Here is a 27,500-nt window from a genome sequence, read left to right as displayed (position 1 = left end):
CATTTTCCACCTGGGGGTGGCCCGTCAGGAAGTCCAGGATCCAGTTGCAGAGGGAGGTGTTTAAACTCAGGGTCCTTAGCTTAGTGATGAGCTTTGAGGGCACTATGGTGTTGAACGCTGAGCTGTAGTCAATAAATAGCATTCTCACATAGGTGTTCCTTTTGTCCAGGTGGGAAAGGGCAGTGTGGAGTGCAATGGAGATTGCATCATCTGTGGAGTCTGTCTATGGTTTCTGGGATAATGGTGTTGATGTGAGCCATGACCAGCCTTTCAAACATTTCATGGCTACAGATGTGAGTGCTACGGGTCGGTAGTCATTTAGGCAGGTTACCTTAGTGTTCTTGGGCACAGGGACTATGGTGGTCTGCTTGAAACATGTTGGTATTACAGTACAGACTCAGACAAGGAGAAGTTGAAAATGTCAGTGGAGACATTTGCCAGTTGGTCAGCGCATGCTCGGAGTACACGTCCTGGTAATCCATCTGGCCCAGCAGCCTTGTGAATGTTGAGCTGTTTAAAGTTCTTACTCACATCGGCTGCGGATGGCGTGATCACACAGTCATCTGAAACAGTTGATGCTCTCATGCATGTTTCAGTGTATCTTGCCTCAAAGCGAGCATAGAAGTTATTTAGCTTGTCTGGTAGGCTCGTGTCACTGGGCAGCTCTCTGCTGTGCTTCCCTTTGTAGTCTGTAATAGTTTGCAATCCCTGCCTCATCAGACGAGCATTGGAGCCGGTGTAGTACGATTTGATCTTTATCCTGTATTGACGTTTTCCCTGTTTGATGGTTCGTCGGAGGGCATAGTGGGATTTCTTATAGGCTTGTGGGTTAGAGTCCCGCTCATTGAAAGCGACAGCTCTACCCTTTAGCTCAGTGCGAATGTTGCCTCTAATCCATGGCTTCTGGTTGGGGTATGTACGTACAGTCACTGTGGGGACGACGTCCTCGATGCACTTATTGATAAAGTCAGTGACTGATGTGGTGTACTCCTCAATGCCATTGGAAGAATCGCGGAACATGTTCCAGTCTGTGATAGCAAAACAGTCCTGGAGTTTAGCATCCGCTTCATCTGACCACTTTTTATAGACCGAATCACTGGTGCTTCCTGCTTTAATTTTTAGCTTGGAATCAGGAGGATAGAGTTATGGTCAGATTTGCCAAATGGAGGGCAAGGGAGTGCTTTGTACGCATCTCTGTGTAAAGGTGGTCTAGAGTTTTTCCCCTCTGGTTGTACATTTAACATGCTGATAGAAATTAGGTAAAACTGATTTAAGTTTCCCTGCATTAATGTCACCGGCCACTAGGAGCGCCGCCTCTGGATGAGCATTTTCCTGTGTGCTTATAGCGGAATACAGCTCATTGAATGCGGATTTAGTGCCCGCCTCTGTCTGTGGTGGTGTGTAGACAGCTGTTGTTTACATAAATGCATATGCCCCCACCCCGTGTCTTACCTTAGGCTGCTAGTAACAGAGTGAAACGTTTGAGTAGGTTAGTGCAGACGGAGTACAGTATGAATCAGGGACGAGGAAAGAGGTCCCTTAAGTTTCCTCGTTTGTTCCCCCTCTCCCTACTTCTCCTGAAGAGTATTTGCTGATCCTAGTTTGGTAGCCTCTCTCTGGAAGAAAGTGAAGAGAGGGAGAGAAAGAGCAGGAGAGAGAGATAGGATGCAGTGTCCTTGGTATTATCGGTGTTGGCCCGCTAGCTCTTAAATGAGACTCGTCCTATAGGGAGAGGGAGGGAGCCACACTACCACAAATCACACGCCTGCTAGCCTCTTTATTATCCCCTTCAGCCTTCTTCCTCCAGTCTACTGGATGACCCCTGACTGTGGTGCCCCTCTGGAAGATGCTACACACTACACAGTTGTTGGGGAGACTGGAGTTTGAGACCAAACGGTGGCCTGATGGTCATGCTGCTCAGGCTTTCCTCCTGAACCACTTGACCCACATCACTTCTCTGTGCTGTACTGTGATACAAGCTTCAGGGCAGGACACCTTCCTAAAACTAAGAGCAGGCTGACTGATGTCAGAAGGCCTTTGCAAGTTGGTAGGTGGGGCAGGAGCTGCGGGGGTCTCCTCCGCTCTCCTCCTCTCTGCTACCCTCCCAGTCGAAGCCCCCTTCTATTAGTATTTAGTATTTATTGGGATCCCCGTTAGCTTCCAAGACAGCAGATACTCTTCCTGTGGTCCAAACAGGAATAAAACAATTACAGCTCAACAAAACAACAGTGTACATAATAAATAAAACAATTACAGCTCAACAAAACAACAGCCTGCATCATAAATAAAAAAAATACATTGTACAAGACATTATTACATTTATTGTGTCTGAACTATCATTAAATGTGAATACTCATTTATATCAAATCAGTTCTCTAGGTTTAATTATTACGTGATTAAACTAATCATGTAAACATTAATTAACTTGAAAGTCGGGGCACCATGGAAAATGTTGAGATTTATAGAGTTGTAATTTTCCGAAAACAACTCTTCAGATATTTTAATATCTGATTAATTAGTCTTCTATGAATGAATTATTAATACCGTCACAAACCCTTGGATATCTTCACGAACCCTATCCTAAATCATGAATCAGCGATATACAAACTGGCTTAATTATTTATTTACTAACTAACTTAATATTCACACAGAATTATATAACAAACAAACAGTACATATTTGGGTTACTACATGATACAAAGAAAAAGTCCCTAGCGGACAAAGTCGATATAACAGCTTGGTAGACAAAGGAAAGGGGTGGGGACTGAGAAAGAGCAGGAAAGACAAAATGGATTCACTACACACAGTTTAATTATATTAATTGAAATGCTAATCCTTTGCACTTGAACGGCCGCTCATTCGAGATTAATTGCAATGTATATATTTACACCCGTATGTCGTTTTTGGAATTGCCGGTCAGTCTGCTGGAGAGTCAGTTCATCAGAGAGTCTCTGGTTAACTTCCCCATAAATCACAATGTCTTTAGTAGCTGTAGCTTTCTCTGCGGCTCTGGATAGTGTCTGTTGTAATTGATACGTCAGGCGTACCATGTTCTTAGAATAGATGCTTCCGTGGTTGTCGGTATTCTCGTACTAGACTTACGTAATTTCTAGCTGCAGACTAGTAATTATACGTCTAAGATTTGCTCTTATTCTGTAGTGATCGATAGTCCCAGAGTTGAACCATTCCCAGCTGTGTAGCCAAAACTTTAGCTGTATGGTCTAATGATCTATAGAATTGTAGCCATTCCAACGTGGGGACTCTGTCCCGGCGTTCTCTAACTTAATGTACATTTTGTAGGAAGTGGGTTTTATACTCTGTGGAAAAAGGGGCGGTTCTATGACGCCTGATGTAATGTCTGGGCTCACGGGGGTGTGGCCACTGACTAGTTAAAACTTTATAACTAAACAAGTATCTCGTTTAAAAGGCCAACGTGACATTACATCTTCTCACAAATAGTTTCATATTCAATCATGTATTTTCACAACATTTAGATGTAAACAGCTGGGAAATGTCCACTTTAAGAGATACAGTTATGTGTGTTTCCTGTCCTTCATTAATCACCAAATGAAACACACTCGTCATGACTGTCCCTTAAGTGTCCACGGACCATTCCCACATTCTCAAAAATAGAAATATTTTTTATTTCTCCCATTTTGGGGATTAGGAGTTTTGAACAAAGAGAAGCTCTTATTCTGCTAGACTCTCTCTCTCAGTACTGCATGGCAGTTTCTACCAGGTATTTATGGATAAGAGCGTCTGCTAAATGACTTAAATGTAAATGTAAATGTATGACCGTTGTAAAACCTGATGTGGGAGAGAAAGTGAGTGAGAAAGGGGGGGTTCACGATATACACCCAAAAGGCCACGTCGTGACACATTATTACTCTATTATTACAAATGTACAATAAAATAGTACAATATTACAATGTGTGTGTGTAGAGTGAGTGTGTTACAGTGTGTGTGCGTGTGTGCGTGTCCCTTACTCAGTCCATGTTGTGCCGTGAGGTGTTGTTTTATCCGTTTGTTTTGTGGTGGGGTGGGGCTCCGGGTCTGGGTCTGGTGGAGATGATGGTAGTACTGGTGTCATCGGGCCCAGCCAGGTAATATCCTCCCTGGTTCCCAGGCAGAGTGGTAGAGAGAAGGCAGGCCATTAATCAAGCTGACCTGGGACGTGGACCGAGTACATCATTAGAGCCTGAAATACAAGGGAACAGGGAGGTCACACTCCCCCGACCTCACATCAACATCAAATGGTGTGTGTGGGGGGTGGCAGCTGTTGTTATTGTCCAAGTACCAGTTGATTTAGCACATTAGTCTCTCCTAACCAAGCCTTCCCCTTAAAATAGGGGTAGAAAGACCCAGTGCTGTGTGTTAGCTAAATGCCTGTATTATCCACTAGACCCTGAGCAGGGAGACTGCAGTGTCTGGTGATGATATCTATAGCCAGGCAGGCAGGTCTCCAGTGGGACATAACAGACTCAGGAAGGAGACTGGCAGGCTGTTGCACTCTAAGGACAAACCCAACAGTAAATACAGTCAGTAATAGCTGCTGCTGCTCCTGCTGCTAGCCCCTGGCAACCAGTCAAACACATGAAAGGGCAACACAACTCTGATTGATTATTATTATTATTATTATACAAAGAGCTTCTACTGTACAGGGAGGCATTTCTGGAGGCAGAATAGTTGAATATGTATTTGACCTTTGTTTTGGTATTTTGAGTACCTGGTTGGACGTAGGTCATTCTTATGCATCAGCCATTACAATGCTCAGATCATTATTTTGTCATAATAACAACACGGACAAACTGAGACTTAGTTGTGCAGAAATGGAACAATAGGTCAGGACAGGGTATGTGTGTGTCTGTGCATTTGTTTGTGTGTGTGTTTGAGAGGAGAGAGAGCTTGAGTGTGTATGTGTGTGTGTGTGTGGGCGTGTTTAACTGTTCTGTGTGTGTGTGTGTGTGGAAATGTTCAACTATTCTCTCTCTCTCTCTGTGTGTGTGTGTGTGTGTGTGCGTGTGCGCGTGTGTGTGTGTGTGTGAGAAAGAGAGGAGAGTTTTCTCTCTGTAGTTTGGGGTGCAGAGTGCAGCAACAACAGCAGCAGCGTGTGGAGTTGTCTGATGATTTATGGTTGTGGAGCAGAAATGGACTGTCAGATTTACAGAGGCCTTTGGTTTCCTTTATGTTGTGGCTGAGATGCTCCACAGTGCTCTGTCATTCTGTCACTAACATTACACACAATCCACTTTTATTTGACAAGTCTCACCATTACAGAGACTACCTGCCATACTTAACTTTCTACCTGTTCTGCCTTCTCCCTATAACATATGTACAGTATGGACTGTAACTTTACTGAACTGACAGCTGTCCTGTGCTGTAAATGTACTAACGACTATTGTGTGTTTCAGATCCTGGTGAACTCTGTCAACCAACCTGCCATGCTGTATGAGAACGTGACGGTGAGCGAGGGGAGTCCAATCCACAGAGACCTGCTCTTCAGCCCAGACCACCAGCACATCTATGCCCTCACAGACAAACAGGTACAAGCTTGGCACACACACTCGCTGTGTGTAAAAACACACTACCACCAACAAACACTCACATTTACACAATCGTATACGTTAAGTTCGCATGCGTGTTTGTGTGGGGGTTTCTGTGTCAGACACTCCAGCCACTCTTTGTGATTGCTTCCGTTTGATTTCTAGCACTGAGCCAGCCCCCATGCCCAACCCCCTCTCCCCTCACAAATGTTCCTCCCCCAGTCAGCACCCCTCATCACAGGCAACGGAAAGGGGATCTCTCTGTGATCCCTCATTGATGGAATTAGTGTCCAAATCCCCCTCTTAACCAAATCACCAGCGGAAAGAGAAATGTCCCCTCTTCCCCAGTTATTTGTACCGTCTTCTCTTTCTCCTTTTCTCCCTGATCTCTCTGTTCTTTCATGTGGTTTCTCCCCTAAGCTCTAATTGGAGGGCATCTCTTGAACACTCATTAAAGGCGTTTCCTCCATCATTACTGGGGGCTCCCCCCACCACCCCTCTATTCTTCTTCCCTTTCCCAGCCTCTCTCTCTTTATCAGAATAGAAGAGATGGAATTGGTTAGAAGGGTGATGCGAGATTAGGGACCACCAAGGCTTACCGCTAAGGATTCATCTCGGGGGTTTAAATTGAAGCGGCTTCTTCAAAATGCCCCTCTCACTCCTCTGGATTGCTATTTAACACCCCGTGGCCCTCTCTCCCTCTCCCTTCAGCCCCCCTCACCCTCTCCTCCCGGCCCTTCTCTTGATGGCTATGCAGTATTACATTAATATATGTCAGAGCAGAGCTGTATGTGTGTGTTTCTGTCTCCTGGCTGCTCTGAGGCATAGTGACATGAGGTGACAGAAGTAAGGACTGTCAAGCTCTTTGACACCGCCTGGCTCTGTGACACTGCCTGGCTCTGTGACACCGCCTGGCTCTGTGATACCGCCTGGCTCTGTAACACTGCCTGGCTCTGTGACACTGCCTGGCTCTGTGACACTGCCTGGCTCTGTGACACCGCCTGGCTCTGTGACACCGCCTGGCTCTGTGATACCGCCTGGCTCTGTAACACTGCCTGGCTCTGTGATACCGCCTGGCTCTGTGACACTGCCTGTCTCTGTGATACCGCCTGGCTCTGTGACACCGCCTGTCTCTGTGATACCGCCTGGCTCTTTGACACTGCTTGTATCTGTGATACCACCAGGCTCTGTGACACTGCCTGTCTCTGTGACACCACCTGTCTCTGTGACACCCTGTGACACTCTATCTGAACAGAGATACCTTTTCCTGATAAGGCCTTACTTACGGGACAGACAGACAGGTTACCGTCCACTCCATCATAACGCCGCCAAGCCTGCAGCCCCACCACCCCCCACCCCCGACATCCCCAGAAACTGATGACTGAATATCAATAGCCATTTTCCATCAAATGATTGGGGAGGCAGGCTCCGTCCAAGCGTGACGGCCTCTGTCACAAACGCGGCGCATGTCCTCGGGGGAATATCAGCCAGTGCCGTTTAACCTCCACGTTTGAGGGGTAGAGGAGGAGGAGAAAAACGGAAAATGAGGGGGGAAAAGGAGAGGTAGAATAACCATAAAAATGTGTGGTGCACAATGCCTGTTATGTGACTGAGTGGATGGTGTATATTCAGTACAGCCTGTGTGTATATTCTGCTCTACACTCCCCCACTCTGTGCCGTACACCTCCATGTGTCCTAATTGATAGCATGAATATGAATCTCCTTCCATATGGGGGACAGGCCCTTTACTCTTGCACCAGGGGAAAGATTTCTTCCTGCATTTGAACATGACAGTTTTATTTATACGGCAGAAAATGTACAGAGCAAGATGAGAACTCTGCATTAGTCATATACTGTAGCATCCCCAGAGAGAGTACTTATGGGATACACTGCTGCTTTACATAGTATCTCTCTGTTTTGCACTACATAGTGTATCTCTCTGTACTACATACTATCTCTATCTGTACTACATAGTATCTCTCTCTGTACTGTACTACATAGTATCTCTCTGTACTGTACTACATAGTATCTCTCTGTACTGTACTACATAGTATCTCTCTGTACTACATGGTATCTCTCTGTACTGTACTACATAGTATCTCTCTGTACTACATAGTATCTCTCTGTACTGTACTACAGAGTATCTCTCTGTACTACATAGTATCTCTCTCTGTACTGTACTACATAGTATCTCTCTGTACTACATAGTGTATCTCTCTGTACTACATACTATCTCTATCTGTACTACATAGTATCTCTCTCTGTACTGTACTACATAGTATCTCTCTGTACTGTACTACATAGTATCTCTCTGTACTGTACTACATAGTATCTCTCTGTACTACATAGTATCTCTCTGTACTACATAGTATCTCTCTGTACTGTACTACAGAGTATCTCTCTGTACTACATAGTATCTCTCTCTGTACTGTACTACATAGTATCTCTCTGTACTACATAGTATCTCTCTCTGTACTATACTACATAGTGTATCTCTCTGTACTGCATACTATCTCTCTTTGTACTACATAGTATCTCTCTCTGTACTGTACTACATAGTATCTCTCTGTACTACATAGTATCTCTCTCTGTACTATACTACATAGTGTATCTCTCTGTACTACATACTATATCTCTTTGTACTACATAGTATCTCTCTCTGTACTGTACTACATAGTATCTCTCTGTACTACATGGTATCTCTCTGTACTGTACTACATAGTATCTCTCTGTACTACATAGTATCTCTCTGTACTACATAGTATCTCTCTGTACTGTACTACAGAGTATCTCTCTGTACTACATAGTATCTCTCTCTGTACTGTACTACATAGTATCTCTCTGTACTACATAGTATCTCTCTCTGTACTATACTACATAATGTATCTCTCTGTACTGCATACTATCTCTCTTTGTACTACATAGTATCTCTCTCTGTACTGTACTACATAGTATCTCTCTGTACTACATAGTATCTCTCTCTGTACTATACTACATAGTGTATCTCTCTGTACTACATACTATATCTCTTTGTACTACATAGTATCTCTCTCTGTACTGTACTACATAGTATCTCTCTGTACTACATAGTATCTCTCTCTGTACTGTACTACATAGTATCTCTCTCTGTACTATACTACATAGTGTATCTCTCTGTACTACATACTATATCTCTTTGTACTACATAGTATCTCTCTCTGTACTGTACTACATAGTATCTCTCTGTACTACATAGTATCTCTCTCTGTGCTGTACTATATAGTATATCCCTCTGTACTATACTACATAGTGTATCTCTCTGTACTACATACTATCTCTCTTTGTACTACATAGTATCTCTCTCTGTACTGTACTACATAGTATCTCTCTCTGTACTATACTACATAGTGTATCTCTGTACTTCATACTATCTCTCTTTGTACTACATAGTATCTCTCTCTGTACTGTACTACATAGTATCTCTCTCTGTGTACTATACTACATAGTGTATCTCTCTGTACTACATACTATCTTTCTTTGTACTACATATTATATTTCTCTGTACTGTACTACATAGTATCTCTCTCTGTACTGTACTACATAGTATCTCTCTGTACTGTACTACATAGTGTATCTCTCTGTACTACATAGTATCTCTCTCTGTACTATACTACATAGTATCTCTCTCTGTACTACATAGTATCTCTCTCTGTACTGTACTACATAGTATCTCTCTCTGTACTGTACTGTACTGTACTACATAGTATCTCTCTCTGTACTGTACTGTACTACATAGTATCTCTCTCTTTACTGTACTACATAGTATCTCTCTCTGTACTATACTACATAGTATCTCTCTCTGTATGACATAGTATCTCGCTCTTTACTGTACTACATAGTATCTCTCTCTCTGTACTGTACTCTACTACATAGTATCTCTCTCTCTGTACTGTACTACGTAGTGTTTCTCTCTTTACTGTACTACATAGTATATCTCTCTCTGTACTGTACTGTACTACATAGTATCTCGCTCTCTGTACTACATAGTATCTCTCACTTTACTGTACTATATAGTATCTCTCTCTGTACTGTACTACATAGTATCTCTCTCTGTACTGTAGTGTACTATATAGTATCTCTCGCTGTACTACATAGTATCTCTCTCTGTACTGTACTACATAGTATCTCTCTCTGTACTGTACTACATAGTATCTCTCTCTGACCTGTACTGTACTATATAGTATCTCTCTCTGTACTGTACTACATAGTAACTCTCTCTGTACTGTACTAAATAGTTTCTCTTTCTGTACTGTACTACATATTATCTCTCTCTGTACTACATATTATCTCTCTCTGTACTGTACTACATAGTATCTCTCTCTGTACTGTACTACATAGTATCTCTCTCTGTACTGTACTACATAGTATCTCTCTCTGTACTGTACTGTACTATATAGTATCTCTCTGTACTACATAGTATCTCTGTCTGTACTGTACTGTACTACATAGTATCTCTCTCTGTACTGTACTACATAGTATCTCTGTACTACATAGTATATCTCTGTCTGTACTACACTACATAGTATCTCTCTCTGTACTGTACTGAATAGTATCTTTCTCTGTACTGTACTGCATAGTATCTCTCTCTGTACTGTACTGAATAGTATCTCTCTCTGTACTGTACTACATAGTATCTCTCTCTGTACTCTACTACATAGTAACTCTCTCTGTACTGTACTACATAGTATCTCTCTCTGTACTGTACTACATAGTATCTCTCTCTGTACTGTACTACATAGTATCTCTCTCTGTACTGTACTGTACTATATATTATCTCTCTCTGTACTACATAGTATCTCTCTCTCTGTACTGTACTACATAGTATCTCTCTCTGTACTGTACTACATAGTATCTCTCTCTGTACTGTACTGTACTATATAGTATCTATTTCTGTACTGTACTACATAGTAACTCTCACTGTACTGTTCTACATAGTATCTCTCGCTGTACTGTACTGTGCTACATAGTTTATTTTTCTGTACTGTACTGCATAGTATCTCTCTCTGTACTGTACTACATAGTATCTCTCTCTGTACTGTACTATATAGTATATCTCTGTACTACACTACATAGTATCTCTCTCTGTACTGTACTGCATAGTATCTCTCTCTCTGTACTACATAGTATCTCTCTCTGTACTGTACTGTACTACATAGTATCTCTCTATACTGTACTGTACATTGTCTGGCCTTATATTCAGATGCAGAAAACTTCCCCTGCTATATCAGTATGTAGTCTATGTTATTTCCCCAGCCACTGACCACCCTCTCTCTATCTGTGACACTTTACAGTAGCTTTAGATAGAGGGTGATAAGAGATCCAGTGGAAATGCAGTGTTAGATGATGTTACTGTCTCATGTTATCTTATCTCTGCTACCGTAACGGCCACTACAGTGCCATAGCTCCAGCACAGACACACACGCTTTTGTTTGACTCGCTGCAGTTTCCCAGCAATTACAGCTAATCGACTTCCATGTGTCTAAATCTTTAAAGGAAAGATGGGCTGTAATTGATACAAATGGATTCCATTTGAGTGGCCTTGACATAGAGTTCGATCACTACACGGCAAGTCCAAGCAGCGATGTTAAACATGAATCTCTCTCTCTCTCTCTCTCTCTCTCTCTCTCTCTCTCTCTCTCTCTCTCTCTCTCTCTCTCTCTCTCGCGCACTCTGTCTCCACCACAGCCAGAGCTCAACCCTGGACACAACCAATACATGGGACATGTCTTTTACAGACTCTAACAATACCCAACATTCAACCCTATAGAGGGAAACAGATTTTAAGAAGTGGCCGATACACACATTCAGCAATGCTTTGAGGGTTAGGTAGTGTGTGAAGGGAGGTCTTCCCTGGGTGGCTGCAGTAGTTATGTCCTCTGTGGTGTAGCTGTGTTGTTGGGAGGAGTCGGGGACTACTGAGCCTAGCTGCTCTACTGCTCTGCTGGAGCAGAGGACCATTAGCACACTGACTCCACTTAGTTACTGTATATAGTACTGCAGCTATCCCCGGTCCCAGAGAACCTGACCCTGTGCCCTACACTTCTCCCCAATCACCAACAGTGTGCGGGAAAACACACACACACACACATTCCCTTACTACACTGGCCACAGCAGAGCAAGAGGAAACATCTCATAGTCTACATGGTTTTGTCTTATAAATATGATTCCCGGTCCAACTCATCCCAAACCATCTCAATTGGGTTGAGGTCTGGTGATTGTGGAGGCCATGTCATCTGATGCAGCACTCCATCACTCTACTTCTTGGTCAAATACCCCTTACACAGCCTAGAGGTGTGTTTTGGGTCATTGTCCTTTTGAAAAACAAATGATAGTCCCACTAAGCGCAAACCAGATGGGATGGTGTATTGTTGCAGAATGCTGTGGTAGCCATGCTGGTTAAGTGTGCCTTGAATTCTAAATAAATCACTGACAGTGTCACCAGCGAAGCACCCCCACACCATCACACATCCTCCTCCATGCTTCACGGTAGGAACCACACATGCAGAAATCATCATCATCATCCGTTCACCTACTCTGCGTCTCACAAAGACACGGCGGTTGGAACCAAATATCTCCAATTTAGACTCATCAGACCAAAGGACAGATTTCCACCGGACTAATGTCCATTGCTCGTCTTTCTTGGCCCAAGCAGGTCTCTTCTTATTATTGGTGTCCTTTAGTAATGGTTTCTTTGCAGCAATTCAACCACGAAGGCCTGATTCACGCAATCTCTTCTGAACAGTTGATGAGCATGGATATTTTCCAAGGGAAAGATGTGTCTGTTACTTGAACTCTGTGAAGCATTTATTTGGGCTGCAATTTCTGAAGCTGGTAACTGTAATGTACTTATCCTCTGCAGCAGAGGTAACTCTGGGTCTTCCTTTTCTGTGGCGGTCCTCATGAGAGCCAGTTTCATCAAAGCGCTTGATGGTTTTTGCGACTGCACTTCAAGAAACGTTGAAAGTTCTTGAAATTGAACAAAGCACACGTTAATTGAAATGCATTTCAGGTGACTACCTCATGAAGCTGGTTGAGAGAAATCCAAGAGTGTGCAAAGCTGTCATCAAGGGAAAGGGTGGCTACTTTGAAGAATCTCAAATATAACATATATTTTGATTTGTTTAACACTTTTCTGTTAGTACATAATTCCATATGTGTTATTTCATAGTTGTGAAGTCTTCACTATTATTCTACTATGTAGAAAATAGTAAAAATAAAGAAAAATGAATGAGTAGGCGTTTAACTTTTCACTGGTACTGCATTTCATCTTGATGGCCATTCATGTTAAGGTGTTATATGGATGTTCATGTAGGGATCCCCATGGCCTTTTCTCCTCACACTGAGGCTATTCCCTGGCCATAGCTTCGTTCCTGGGTTGTCAGATGCGACACCACCCCCTAGGTTCTAGTTCAACCACTTCCAGCCTCCACTCTTGCTTCTGGCTCACCGCACAGTGGCGCACATACACACCGACATGCACTCTCCCTCTCACTAGAGAGAATCTGGTGTGTATTTTCCTATCTCTGCTGCATACAGTATATCGGCAAAGCAGATCACATTTGACTGATGTTAGCTTCTGAGCAGGCAGCAGTGGCAGACAGAATACTGAATGTGTCTGGGATTCAGAGCCAGACCAGCTTTTCCCTCTGCTCCCTCTCTCTCACTCACACGTATAAAAAAGAGTGATGAGGAGAGGTGGGGAAATTAATTGGTTTGAAGAGATCTCTCTCTTTCTCTCACTACAGTCATCTCCTCTTTTAAAGCCTCTGCCTCCACCTGGTGAAGGAGTCAATGGGCCCCGTGCCCCTGTGGTTGGCAGAACAGAGAGGGGAACGTCTCTCTTATCTCTCCCTCTCCCGCTCCCTCTCCCTCCTCTAGGGCTTCCTCTCTCTCCTTCTCTCCGTGGCCCATCCTGAGAGAAGAGTAGGATGAAAGCTGAGTGATGGCTGTTCTCTCAGAAACAGCAGCCTGCTAAAGAGATGGGCTCAGACAGGAGCTTACCCCAGCTGTGGAATGGAGTTTTACACTTAAGCCAAAAATCACCAGGATCTTTACATAGAGCACTCACTTGAGCTACAAAACAATGGTTTTAGACTTGGGATTTGTTGACAGTGTCCAACCCGAGAAAGGCCTTTGGCTGTCACCAGATACGAATGGACGTTATCTCCTTCTGTCTGTCTTTTTCTCAGAGATATTTACAGGGCATTCAGAAGGTATTCAGACCTCTTGACTTTTTCCACATTTTGTTACGTTAAAATTAAAATGTATTAAATTGTTCCCCCCCCCCCTCATCCATCTACACACATCCATCTACCTCATAATGACAAAGCAATAACAGGTTTCTAGACATTTTTGCTCATTTATAAAAAAAAAAAACTGAAATACCACATTTACATAAGTATTCAGAACCTTTGATTAGTACTTTGTTGAAGCACCTTTGTGTCACGTTTTACCAAGGTGGGTGGAATCAGGCGCAGAGAGCAGGTTTCAGTGATTTGACAGTTTATTCTCCGGCGCACAAAAACGACGGTAAACCCAACACACAGGGTGAATAATCCAACACAGGATCAAAACAGACCGGAGAATAAAACACAAGTACTACATTTACATTTACATTTAAGTCATTTAGCAGACGCTCTTATCCAGCTTGGCACACCTGTATTTGGGGAGTTTCTCCTATTCTTCTCTGCAGATCCTCTCAAGCTCTGTCAAGTTGAATGGGGAGCATCGCTGCACAGATATTTTCAGATCTCTCCAGAGATGTTCGATCGTGTTCAAGTCCGAGGCTTGACTGGGCAACTCAAGTTAGGAGTTTCTGTTTTTAATTTTTAATACATCTGCAAAAAAAAAGTTTTGCATTGTCATTATGGGGTTTTGTGTGTAGATTGGTGAGGATTTGTTTTCATTTAATCCATTTTAGAATAAGTCTGTAACGTAATAAAATGTGGAAAAAGTCATGGTGTCTGAATACTTTCCGAAGGCATTGTAGTTAGGAAATGTAGCTTTCTTCAACATATCAGATTCACTTACTGCTGTTACCGAAGATACAACGTGATACACGACAGTATTGTTATAACTTCTCCTGACAACTGAGAAGCATGGAGTTACAGGGAGCATGTGTTGTTCCCAGGCACTGAGAATGCATCCCAAACGGCACCCTATTCCCGATATAGTGCACTACTTTTGAAAAGGGCCCTGGTCAAAAGTATTGCACTATATAGGGAATAGGGTGCCGTTTGAGACACAACCTGAGGTGAAGTTGTGGAGTAGATGATGCAACAGTTTCCCAGTAGACAAACCTGGTCTTGTCTTGTCTTGGTTTAGACTCAGAGCAGCTGGAGGGGATTGTTCTCCCTTAGCGCCCTTAGTGTTGAGATAGGAAATACCTATCAATTCATCATATGGGACGGAAGTATATCTAATCAATGTGAATAATATTAGTCTCATTGTCTCATACATCATCTTGTCTCCTGAGGGTTTTCAGCAGGTGTGATGGATCACCAGTAGAGCATGACATGTCATCTTCCCATACTGTAAATGACCCGATGGTGGTGTTGTGTATTTCATTTGTAATGTGACCTCATAATCAACCAACAGGGCCTTAATCTCACTCTTTTTGCCCTACTAGCTCCTGCAGGGACAGGGTTCCAGATAAATCTGCTTCAGACGGGTTTATAAACCATTCTCCTGCACCGTGTGTAATCATTGTGCGTTCAGGAGAGTAAGGTTCGGTCGGCGGGGGTGAGAGACGAGAGAGAGAACCACTCTGTTTGTCCTACCTATCCCCTCCTGCCTTTTCTCCATTTGTCTCTCCTCATTGGATAATAGAAATGCCGGTGTGGAAGGCTAGTGTCGTGCCTCAAACATCAAGAACTCAATTTCCCAAACTGACAGAATCATTTACCATTCCCCATATTCACAAGCAGTTAATTAAAAGTCCCAGGTAGCCCATCGTACTACATCTCCCCACTGTAAACGCTGGGACCGGAGAGAAACATAAAACTGTCCGTTTAACTTCAACGAAAGACATTTCCATTAACGTGCGTTGGATTTATACACGGGAGCTCCTCTCCCTGTTGTTCTGACAATAAAGACACGGAGAGGAGAACTCGGTGCATCCGTAAAGTCGAAACTCCTACATCTTTGGAAACACGGATTTGTCCAGGAGTAACGTTTTCTCAGGAGAAGATCGATGAAAAGACCTCAACTGTCACGTAGATGGTCTTGTTTTCTAATTGACAGTATATATGTATGGATTAAGTGGATCATGATCCATAATCAATGGATGTTCTGACTGATGTCATGCTACAGGATATGGTTATCGCGGAGATGGTCATCTATCCTCTACTATAGCTGAATAGATGTCCATGGTAAGGTCAGGTGATGTCAGCAGTGTAAAACGGTAACATAATGTGACTGATTGGTTGTAATTGGCCGTCGCAGTGCTTACATAGACAGAATCAACTGCTGTAATGAAGAGAAAATGGCCCTGGTGGTATTGATTTTGGTACAGTAGAGTACAGTGGAGAAACCTTAGCCCTGTTCTGTCGTGTTAGGTGCAGAGTTAGTATGAGAATGTGTGTTCTGTCGTGTTAGTTTAGAGTTAGAATGATAATGTGTGTTCTGTCGTGTTAGTTTAGAGTTAGAATGATAATGTGTGTTCTGTCGTGTTAGTTTAGAGTTAGAATGATAATGTGTGTTCTGTCGTGTTAGTTTAGAGTTAGTATGATAATGTGTGTTCTGTCGTGTTAGTTTAGAGTTAGTATGATAATGTGTGTTCTGTCGTGTTAGTTTAGAGTTAGAATGATAATGTGTGTTCTGTCGTGTTAGGTGCAGAGTTAGTATAAGAATGTGTGTTCTGTCGTGTTAGTTTAGAGTTAGAATGATAATGTGTGTTCTGTCGTGTTAGTTTAGAGTTAGAATGATAATGTGTGTTCTGTCGTGTTAGGTGCAGAGTTAGTATGAGAATGTGTGTTCTGTCGTGTTAGTTTAGAGTTAGAATGATAATGTGTGTTCTGTCGTGTTAGTTTAGAGTTAGAATGATAATGTGTGTTCTGTCGTGTTAGTTTAGAGTTAGTATGAGAATGTGTGTTCTGTCGTGTTAGTTTAGAGTTAGAATGATAATGTGTGTTCTGTCGTGTTAGTTTAGAGTTAGAATGATAACGTGTGTTCTGTCGTGTTAGGTGCAGAGTTAGTATAAGAATGTGTGTTCTGTCGTGTTAGTTTAGAGTTAGAATGATAATGTGTGTTCTGTCGTGTTAGTTTAGAGTTAGAATGATAATGTGTGTTCTGTCGTGTTAGTTTAGAGTTAGAATGATAATGTGTGTTCTGTCGTGTTAGTTTAGAGTTAGAATGATAATGTGTGTTCTGTCGTGTTAGTTTAGAGTTAGTATGAGAATGTGTGTTCTGTCGTGTTAGTTTAGAGTTAGTATGAGAATGTGTGTTCTGTCGTGTTAGTTTAGAGTTAGAATGATAATGTGTGTTCTGTCGTGTTAGTTTAGAGTTAGTATGAGAATGTGTGTTCTGTCGTGTTAGTTTAGAGTTAGAATGATAATGTGTGTTCTGTCGTGTTAGTTTAGAGTTAGAATGATAACGTGTGTTCTGTCGTGTTAGGTGCAGAGTTAGTATAAGAATGTGTGTTCTGTCGTGTTAGTTTAGAGTTAGAATGATAATGTGTGTTCTGTCGTGTTAGTTTAGAGTTAGAATGATAATGTGTGTTCTGTCGTGTTAGTTTAGAGTTAGAATGATAATGTGTGTTCTGTCGTGTTAGTTTAGAGTTAGTATGAGAATGTGTGTTCTGTCGTGTTAGTTTAGAGTTAGTATGAGAATGTGTGTTCTGTCGTGTTAGTTTAGAGTTAGAATGATAATGTGTGTTCTGTCGTGTTAGTTTAGAGTTAGTATGAGAATGTGTGTTCTGTCGTGTTAGTTTAGAGTTAGTATGAGAATGTGTGTTCTGTCGTGTTAGTTTAGAGTTAGAATGAGAATGTGTGTTCTGTCGTGTTAGTTTAGAGTTAGAATGATAATGTGTGTTCTGTCGTGTTAGTTTAGAGTTAGAATTATAATGTGTGTTCTGTCGTGTTAGTTTAGAGTTAGAATGATAATGTGTGTTCTGTCGTGTTAGGTGCAGAGTTAGTATGAGAATGTGTGTTCTGTCGTGTTAGTTTAGAGTTAGAATGATAATGTGTGTTCTGTCGTGTTAGTTTAGAGTTAGAATGATAATGTGTGTTCTGTCGTGTTAGTTTAGAGTTAGAATGATAATGTGTGTTCTGTGGTGTTAGTTTAGAGTTAGAATGATAATGTGTGTTCTGTCGTGTTAGTTTAGAGTTAGAATGATAATGTGTGCTTTTGGAAGAAAACAACCGTTCCTCCATCTATGAGCTTCCTCGGGGAACATACATATTATTTGCCTACAATGCTTTAGAACTTCCTTGCTGAATCAGTAACCCAAAGCTCAGCTTGGTCAGCCCAGCCTCCTTTAAACAAGCACTATCTGGTTTTGTTGCTATGATAACATGCGGTGGGGCATAGCTCCTGCTGTTGTACAATACAGTAGCATCTCTTCCTCCACTTAGTCCTTTAAATGTTTTCATTTTGATGAAGAGGGGTGAGCTACTGAACATGGTACAGGCCAGGGAGGTGTATTGAGCTGAGTGGTTAAAGCTTGTTAGAGCAGTAACTGGGTGTCCTCACTGGAGCAAAAACGTCCCTCCTTCACCTCCTCCTAGCACTTAGCTCTACTCCTCTACTCCTCTACCAGGAGTGTTCAGTCAGGACCCTCACCTCCACACGTCTTGTCTGCATCCGGATACACTCTTATGGGTGTATAAAAGACCACAAATCGGATTGAAATGTTTATTGGCATGGAGGGTGTCTTTACGAGGAGTGATTGAGGCTGAAGCTCAATGATGACAAGCAAATGACTGCTTGTGGGTGTCATTCATTCAGTACACTCGTAGAAAAAAGGTGCTACCTAAAAGGGTTCTTCGGCTGTCCCCATAGGAGAACACTGAAGAACTGTTTTTGGTTACATGTCGAACTCTTTTGGTTCCAAATAGAACCATTTCGGGTTACATGTAGAACTATTTTGGTTCCATGTAGAACCATTTTGGGTTCCATGTAGAACACTTTTGGTTTCAAGTAGAACCATTTTGGGTTACATGTAGAACTTTCCACAGAAGGTTATACATGGAACACAAAAAGGCTCTACCTGGTACTAAAAGGGTTATATAATGGAGACAGCTGAATAACCCTTCTGGAACCTTTTTGTCCTAACATGCTGACCACACCGCTCACGTCTCGTGCCTCAACGAGGGTCTGCATAGCCAGGCGCTAAAATAAAACGTACATTTGTGACGCTTGACACACTGCAAGTTCCGCCTCTCCCATCTCCTCATTGGTTTTTCGGAGCACATACACACGTGCCATCTCCTCATTGGTTTTTAGGAGCATATGCCCACGTGGGTGATTGATAGATGAACTGAGGTCCACACCCCAGTCCAACTCGTGGTGGTAATGCACCTTAAAGTTGGTTACCAACCGCCATATAAAGTCCACAGAAGAAGAAGAAGCCTGGTTGTTACCAGAGGTAGAAAGGAATGCACCAAGACACCTGCCTGTTTGGTCAGTGGCATGTGAGGCAGATTTTGTGTGAGAGTGTGCTGGTCCTCTCTTTGTCCTCTGTGAGAATGTGGTGGTCGCCATCAAGAGCGCAGCACAGGTGACAGTGCCCGCACGGCATTTGGGCCCTTTCTTTCTCTCTCTCTCTCTCTCTCCCTTTCCCCCCCATTCCCTCTCTCTCTGTGTGTCTCGCACTCTCTCTCTGTCTCCCTCACTCTCTCTCTGTCTCCCTCACTCTCCCTCTCTCTCTCTCTGTCTCCCTCACTCTCTCTCTGTCTCCCTCACTCTCTCTCTCTGTCTCCCTCACTCTCTCTCTGTCTCCCTCTCCCTTTCCCTCCCTCTCCCTCTCTCTCTGTCTCCCTCACTCTCTCTCTGTCTCCCTCACTCTCTCTCTGTCTCCCTCCCTCTCTCTCTGTCTCCCTCACTCTCTCTCTGTCTCCCTCACTCTCCCTCTCTCTCAAAGCTGTGTCTGTGTCAGTAGCTGTGATGTATGGTCTCATTTGCCATGTTTCTCTCTATGCCCAGCCGAATTCAAGACAGATGACAGGGAAAAGGAATGAAAAAAGCCTCCAGAAGGAAAAGTTTGTTCTTGTGAAATGAAGCCTTGTCGTTTTCGGGGTGGGCAGAGGGATGACCTAATCTGTATGTGTGTGTGACACCATGGGCTGGTTCTGAAGGGGTGCTAACAGAATGACCCATCCATCACAGTATTGTGCTCTGATAGCACATTCTATTTTGGCGCAAATTACACAGATGGAGCAATTACAGTAGGCCTGCCGAGCCGGGCCCATGCCGCTGCCCTTATGTGAAATGAAATATCAGAGTCGCAATTACATTTGTGTGTCTCCCTCCGTCCCCTCGCTCTCACCCTCTCTCCTCCCCCTAGCTCCCTCCCTCTCACCCTCTCACCCTCTCTCCTCCCCCTAGCTCTCTCCTCCCCCTAGCTCCCTCCCTCTCTCCTCCCCCTAGCTCCCTCCTTCCCCTCCCTCTCACCCTCCCACCCTCTCACCCTCTCTACTCCCCCTAGCTCCCTCCCTCTCACCCTCTCACCCTCTCTCCTCCCCCTAGCTCCCTCCTTCCCCTCCCTCTCACCCTTTCATCCTCTCACCCTCTCTCCTCCCCCTAGCTCCCTCCTTCCCCTCCCTCTCACCCTCTCTACTCCCCCTAGCTCCCTCCTTCCCCTCCCTCTCACCCTCTCTCCTCCCCTAGCTCCCTCCTTCCCCTCCCTCTCACCCTCTCACTCACCCTCTCCCCTCCCCCTAGCTCCCTCCTTCCCCTCCCTCTCACCCTCTCACCCTCTCTCCTCCCCCTAGCTCCCTCCTTCCCCTCCCTCTCACCCTCTCACCCTCTCTCCTCCCCCTAGCTCCCTCCTTCCCCTCCCTCTCACCCTCTCTCCTCCCCCTAGCTCCCTCCTTCCCCTCCCTCTCACCCTCTCTCCTCCCCCTTAGCTCCCTCCTTCCCCTCCCTCTCACCCTCTCACCCTCTCTCCTCCCCCTTAGCTCCCTCCTTCCCCTCCCTCTCACCCTCTCTCCTCCCCCTAGCTCCCTCCTTCCCCTCCCTCTCACCCTCTCACCCTCTCTCCTCCCCCTAGCTCCCTCCTTCCCCTCCCTCTCACCCTCACACCCTCTCTCCTCCCCCTAGCTCCCTCCTTCCCCTCCCTCTCACCCTCTCACCCCTCTCTCCTCCCCCTAGCTCCCTCCTTCCCCTCCCTCTCACCCTCTCACCCCCTCTCTCCTCCCCCTAGCTCCCTCCTCCTTCCCCTCCCTCTCACCCTCTCACCCTCTCTCCTCCCCCTAGCTCCCTCCTTCCCTCCCTCTCACCCTCTCACCCTCTCTCCTCCCCCTAGCTCCCTCCTTCCCCTCCCTCTCACCCTCTCTCCTCCCCCTAGTTCCCTCCTTCCACTCCCTCTTACCCTCTCTCCTCCCCCTAGCTCCCTCCTTCCCCTCCCTCTCACCCTCTCACCCTCTCTCCTCCCCCTAGCTCCCTCCTTCCCCTCCCTCTCACCCTCTCTCCTCTCCCTAGCTCCCTCCTTCCCTCCCTCTCACCTCTCTCCTCCCCCTAGCTCCCTCCTTCCCCTCCCTCTCACCCTCTCTCCTCCCCTAGCTCCCTCCTTCCCTCCCTCTCACCCTCTCTCCTCCCCCTAGCTCCCTCCTTCCCCTCCCTCTCACCCTCTCACCCTCTCTCCTCCCCCTAGCTCCCTCCTTCCCGTGGCTGATTAAGACGTTCTCCATTGTGACCTAAATGAGAGGCTCATTTGTGGCTGTTATTTATTTGTAATAAATCCCTCCCCCTGTCGCTGGACCAGAGATGAATGGTAGTGTCCTCCGCCTTCGCTGCCTGTAGCAGTAAATAGGCCAGAAGGAAAATGACATTTTTAATATGAATAGGTGCTCTTAGTAATAGTCTCTGTACCTCTCGGTAAGACAAAGGACTCTGGCGGGGAACTTAAGATCTTCCTTCCTATTATTTGCTTTATAAAACTCAGTAATTGAAATGTTCCATTGAAATATTATCTTCCCCTGTATCGCCCGACCTATTGAGTAAACTCCATCTGCTATGGCTTTTATGTTTTAATAATATACGGTATGTGTGTCTGGATTTTTCTGCCTGCCTCATCATAATCTTTAGTCACTTTTGTCCAGGGGAATGTAATGACAGCTATTTACTGTTATTTCCTCTGTGGTTATTTAGTGTAATAATGACATCAGGACTATTTTTTCAGGACTATCAGAGGCACTGCTATCTCCATAAATCTGCTTTTGCATGCACTCATGTAGTAAAAATACATTTGTATTCTACCTAGGCCTTTACTTAAACAATAATGCCTACGAACCCAGCCCAACAAGGGCTGTTCTGAGGCCCGAGGCGAGGCCAAGGTAATTCCTGGGTTTGAGTGCATTATTGCTTTTATAGAACTGTTGCCAATATATTTATACAAATATGAATGACATGTTTTCATTCAAAACATTATTTTAATGAGTAAATTCGTTTTTTGCATTCTGAAGTTATTATCCAAGTGGGCTGGTCTTTTTGAGTTATTTTCTCCTGTTTTGACCCAGTTTTTAATTCTAATTGTTCTATAAATTCAATGATAATGATTTAATAAATGTCCAATAGGCAACAACTATTATTGTTAGCGAGTCCGAGTTAACCAAGGTAGTTGGTGATGTTAATAGCGATGTTTCCATTGATGGCACACGAGTGGAAGAACTTGGTTCTGGCGCTGGTTGGTGACAGCCAGTGCTTGTCTCTACTTTGCTGGTACCGGAGAGATGCATTTGTAAAATGATACATTGTTTCACAGGTCATAGAGGCAGACAGGTAGGTTTATACAACCCCCAACTGTTGCAAACCAAATAGTAACATGGGAAAATAATGTGTAGACACTTTTCCTGAGAGATTTCCTGCCTGGGCTGTGGGACATTGGAATTATGACATTAACATGTTATGGTATTTTGCAGGAGTTGTTGTCCGACAACTCCCGCATATCAACCAATCAGCATCCAGGATCCAAAGACCCGTTTTATAATTAAGCAATAAGCCACGAGGAGGTGTGCTATATGGCCAATATACCCCGGCTAAGGGTTGTTCTTACACACAACGCAACGTGAAGTGTCTAGATACAGCCCTTAGTCGTGGTATGTTGGCCATATACCACAAAGCCCTGAGGTGCCATATTGCTATTATAAACTGGTTACCAACGTAATTTTACCAGCGGTAAAAATAAATGTTTTGTCATACATGTGGTATATGGTCTGATATACCACGGCTGTCAGCCAATCAGCGTTCAAAGAGAGGTCCAGCTCCATACTAGATTATCTCTTGTTAGTCAATAATTGCAGTCCTCCCAGCAGTGAAGTCCTCAATGGTCTCAGATTAAATTGATCCTGTTTGATTTCTGACACTTGATTTAGAAGATGCCTGCGGTTGTAATGTAATACTAGCCCAGTGAGGTGGTGTAGGTTGACTCCTGCTGAATGTGTGGAACCCAACAGACATGCAGGCAGGCAGTGAGAGAGAGACAGAGAGAGAGAGACAGAGAGAGAGAGAGAGACAGAGAGAAAGGGATGCTGCTCTGGGCGGAAGTAGGTCTGCACACACACACACACACACACTCTCTTCCTCTTCCCTACTGACCCCAGATGTGTTTCTCACAGTCCTACAGTCTGTAATGTTTCTGCTCAAACAGTTTGGTGCAGTGGAGCTATTTATGTGGATGAATAGAAAGCCTATCTACTATATTCAAGCCCAGTACGATGACAAAGACACAGAACACATACAGGATGTGGAATTGTTGACCTCCAGTCCTGAGTGAAGCAGCTGGAAGTGTGTGAGCTGTGCTCTCTGCTATCTGAGTGTGACAGGAATAACTGTGGTCAGGGCTGCAGGCTCCCAACAGCTGCCCCACAAACATTGTCACGGATTGCCCTCGGACACACACACACACACATGGATGGACGCATGCTCGCTCGCATCCACACATCCAATCACACACACACAAATACACACAGAGGCCCAATAATAGTCTAATATGTTGGTGTCCAGTCAGAGAGGAGACGGTTGCGTTTAACAGTGCAGGCCAGGGGGTGATTGAGTCCAGGCAGCACGGCTGTCCGTCTGTCACCGACTCGCTAAACAGAACACGCAAGCCATGAGCACGACCATAAAGAGACCAGGGCTGAGATGTGCCAGAGACAAGGACTAATCTAAGGTGAACATCTGTTTTTTAGAAAGTAAACTGCACAGTATGTCAGATTATGATGGCGAATGACATACGTCAACAAAGACTCCAGTCACACTCAGCCAATCCCTCAGTAAACTCTTGACACATTCTATGACGTAAACCGTGTGTACTGTGTGTTTCCAGGTGAGCCGTGTTCCAGTGGAGAGCTGTGAGCAGTACTCCTCCTGCAGCGGCTGCCTGGGGTCAGGAGATCCCCACTGTGGCTGGTGTGTCCTCCACAATGTGTAAGTACTGTATGACCACACGGAGCTGCTCTGACGCTGCGTTCCTGACATTACTATGTTCTCAACTCCCTACTATCAAGTCACCTGAAGAACCAAAATTCTCTCTCTGTCAGGTGTTCCAGGAAGGATCGTTGTGAGAGGGCTGATGAGCCTCAGCGTTTTGCCTCCCGAGTGGAGCAGTGTGTCAAACTCAGTGTCCAGCCTGGAAACATCTCTGTCACAATGTCCGAAGTGCAGGTAACTCACCTGACAATAAATCCTGCGTGTGTGTGTGGACGTGTTGAACTATTCTTGAGGGGGCCAGAAGTCCCCACAAAATTTGACCAACTGGGGAGATTTTGTTAGTCCCCACAAGGTCAAATGCTATTTCTAGGGGTTTAGGGTTAAAGTTACAATTAGTGTTAGGATTAGAATTACGCTAAGGGTCAGGGTTAGGAGCTAGGGTTAGGGTTAGAAGCTAGGATTAGGTTAAGGGTTAAGGTTAGGTTTTTGGGTTAAGGTTAGGATTAGGGTACGGGTTAGGGATAGGACTTAGGGAAAATAGGATTTTGAACGGGACTGAATTGTGTGTCCCCACATGTTTAGTTGTACAAGACTGTGTGTGTGTAGTGTGTGTGTGTGTGTATGTGTGTGTGCGTGCATTTGTGTGACTGAGAGTGTGTATCCTCACATTGACTTGTCCCTCACACTCTCCTCTCTCTCTGTATTCCTAGCTGGTGCTGCAGGCCCAGAATGTGCCTAACCTTTCGGCAGGGGTCAACTGCTCCTTTGAGGACTACACTGAGACAGAGGGACGCATCTTTGGGGGACGCATTTACTGCCTGTCCCCTTCCACACGAGAGGTCGCCCCCATCACACGCAACCAGGGTGAGACAAGAAGCCACAGCATCCTCATGCTGCTATTTGCTAGTAATATACATCAGTTGCACTGTGTGTTAACAAAATAGCATTATTGTATTATGTGTTTGTGTGTAGATTGTGTCATACTGATGTACTGTGACTCTTTCTAGGGGACAAGCGCACTGTGAAGCTGTATCTGAAGTCTAAGGAGACAGGAAAGAAGTTTGCCAGTGTAGACTTTGTCTTCTACAACTGCAGTGTGCACCAATCGTAAGTTCGGTTTTAAGTCATTGTGTGTGTGTGTGTGTGTGTGTGTGTGTGTGTGTGTGTGTGTGTGTGTGTGTGTGTGTGTGTGTGTGTGAGAAAGAGAAAGAGAAAAATACTGTATATATATAGAGATATCCTCTCTGTAGCCTGTGTTACTGCTGATGAGATCAGACTCTTAATGTAATTTCCTTAATAACTTGGAGCTCCTCTGATTCATTGATAATGTTTTACTACACTGAGTTATGTTACTTTCCATCTGAGATCCATCTCTTTCTTTTCCTCTCTTCCTCCCTCCCTCCCTTCATCTACCCCATTCTCTCCACATCCTGCCTTGAGGCTCTCAGACCCTGTTTCTATCCCACTCCCCTAGCTCTGCCTTTCACTAAACATAGATATGGACCAAAGACCCCCATCTCCGCTCTCACCCTTATCATTTCTCATTCCATTACTATATCTTTCATCTCTCTCTCTCCCTTCCTCTCTTCTTTTCCTCTCACTTCCTCTCTCATCCCCTTTCCCCTTATTTATCTTCTTCTTCTCCTCCCCTCTACCACTCCCCTATCCTCCTCGCCCTCTCCCTCCTCCCACTACCTCCCCTCACCTCCCTCTACCACTCCCCTATCCGCCTCACCCCCCTATAACTCTTCCATCTCCTCTCCTCTCCCCTCACCTCCCTCTGTCTCTCCCCTATCCCCTCATGCTACCTATCTCTTCCTTTCATGCTCTCCTTCACCCCCCTCTCCTTCTCTCCTTTCTCCTGTTGGTCCTCTCTCCTGCCGGTCCAGATGTTCTGTGCCCCTCCTCTCTGCTTTTATTTATCAAACAGATTTTTATTTCCTGGCCCCTGCTCTGTGAGCTGCATACATTAGCATAGCAATATTCTCCTAATTAGCTGGCCTGGCGCCCCATTAGAGCTGGACATAATGGAGAACGTATGTAAAGTGTTCACCTGGACCTCTTATCAAGGCCTGGTTCAATGTCTTTGAACCTAGAGAATGTGTGGTTATTTATGCGCCTCTGTATATGTGTGTGTGTGTGTATGACAGGGCTGGTGAAGCACCCCCACGTTTTCTCTCTCCTCTCATTGAATAAGCAGCGTAGCGAGGTCTTTGATGTGCTGTATGCAACACACTCCCTCAGGACATTACAGTCTAGTTGTAACAGCCCAGCCTCATCAGCCACACAGGAACCCACGCAACCTCCTGACCCCTGACCCCAGCGTGTGTAGGCTGCCAACAGGCCGGGCATGCCAACTCACCCTCTGGGAAATAAATAGCTTTCCCTCAGAGGCGACTGGCATTGTGGGTGGGGAGGGCACGTATTTGGCAAGGCAAATTATCCCGCCGGGTATTTACATGCTCAGTAATAATATTTGAGTTTTGCATTAAAAAGACAGCCGGAATAGTTTAATTGAGCGTGTGAGGGACTGAATGCATTTGGAGAGGGGGATGAAGAAAGTGAAGGAGAGATGGATTGTGCCCATTGTGTCGGGATACAGCGTCCAGAGAGCTAAAAGGATAGCGCCTCATCCAATCCACAATCCCCATTAGAATACGAAAGGAAGGATGTAATGCATGCAGGGATTGGGAGCTCTTCAAAAGGCCCACTCATGGAAAGCAGAAAACCCCTCGACAGGCTCTCGTCAGAGGGCTGGGTGTTCACGCTATTCCCCTAATACTGGACCGGCCTGGTTGGTTGACCACCTGGAGACATTTCACTGTTGTAACAGGGCAAGAACATACGGCTCCAACGTTCTGATGACATCCTATCAATGTAAAGAATGGTTTAGATGGGAGGAAGAGGTCTTATTTTGTGGAGACCACTCTCACTTCAATGATCCCAATAGTATTTTCAATCTAACATGGACTTTGTTCTCTGAGCATACTGATCTATCTGTCTGAGATCACACGGTAGGTGTTAGGGTAGCAAATAGAGAACAGAGAAATTGCCAGGCATCTGATAGATGTTATGAGTTGTTAGATTTGAGATAGAGGGGGGAAGATGAGTTTGTTATTGCCCAGGTTCAGGTGTGATATTACCAGCCAGCAGAGGGTGAGTGATAAGGCTCTGGTCCAGACATGATGCCACTCTGCCTGGCAGTACTGTCTAATAGTCTGGATCTCTCAATCCCTTTCCACTACCTCTCCCTCTTCTCTCATCTACCTCTACCTTTCCTCCTGAACCAGGCAGAACAAAGGAAACAGACTCAGAGTCCCTCAGCCTGGA

At 44.6% G+C, this 27,500-nt stretch overlaps 1 protein-coding gene across 2 annotated transcripts in view; it reads left to right on the top strand.

Annotated features, from left to right (window-relative positions):
• Window positions 1–27,500, top strand: part of LOC115118303 (plexin-A1-like) — a 284,460-nt gene that overhangs the window by 155,737 nt on the left and 101,223 nt on the right. For both annotated transcript variants that reach the window (XM_065020769.1, XM_065020768.1), the window contains exons 4-8: window positions 5,412–5,543; window positions 24,067–24,167; window positions 24,281–24,404; window positions 24,881–25,034; window positions 25,178–25,277. In XM_065020769.1, coding sequence (XP_064876841.1) covers window positions 5,412–5,543; window positions 24,067–24,167; window positions 24,281–24,404; window positions 24,881–25,034; window positions 25,178–25,277 — 611 coding nt within the window. The remainder of the gene's footprint in view (window positions 1–5,411; window positions 5,544–24,066; window positions 24,168–24,280; window positions 24,405–24,880; window positions 25,035–25,177; window positions 25,278–27,500) is intronic.

Source organism: Oncorhynchus nerka, linkage group LG7, assembly GCF_034236695.1.
Source record: "Oncorhynchus nerka isolate Pitt River linkage group LG7, Oner_Uvic_2.0, whole genome shotgun sequence".
In the NCBI taxonomy this organism is placed as follows: domain Eukaryota; kingdom Metazoa; phylum Chordata; class Actinopteri; order Salmoniformes; family Salmonidae; genus Oncorhynchus; species Oncorhynchus nerka.
Note: the sequence above shows the minus strand (reverse complement) of the source record. Positions and strands in the feature narration are given on the sequence as shown.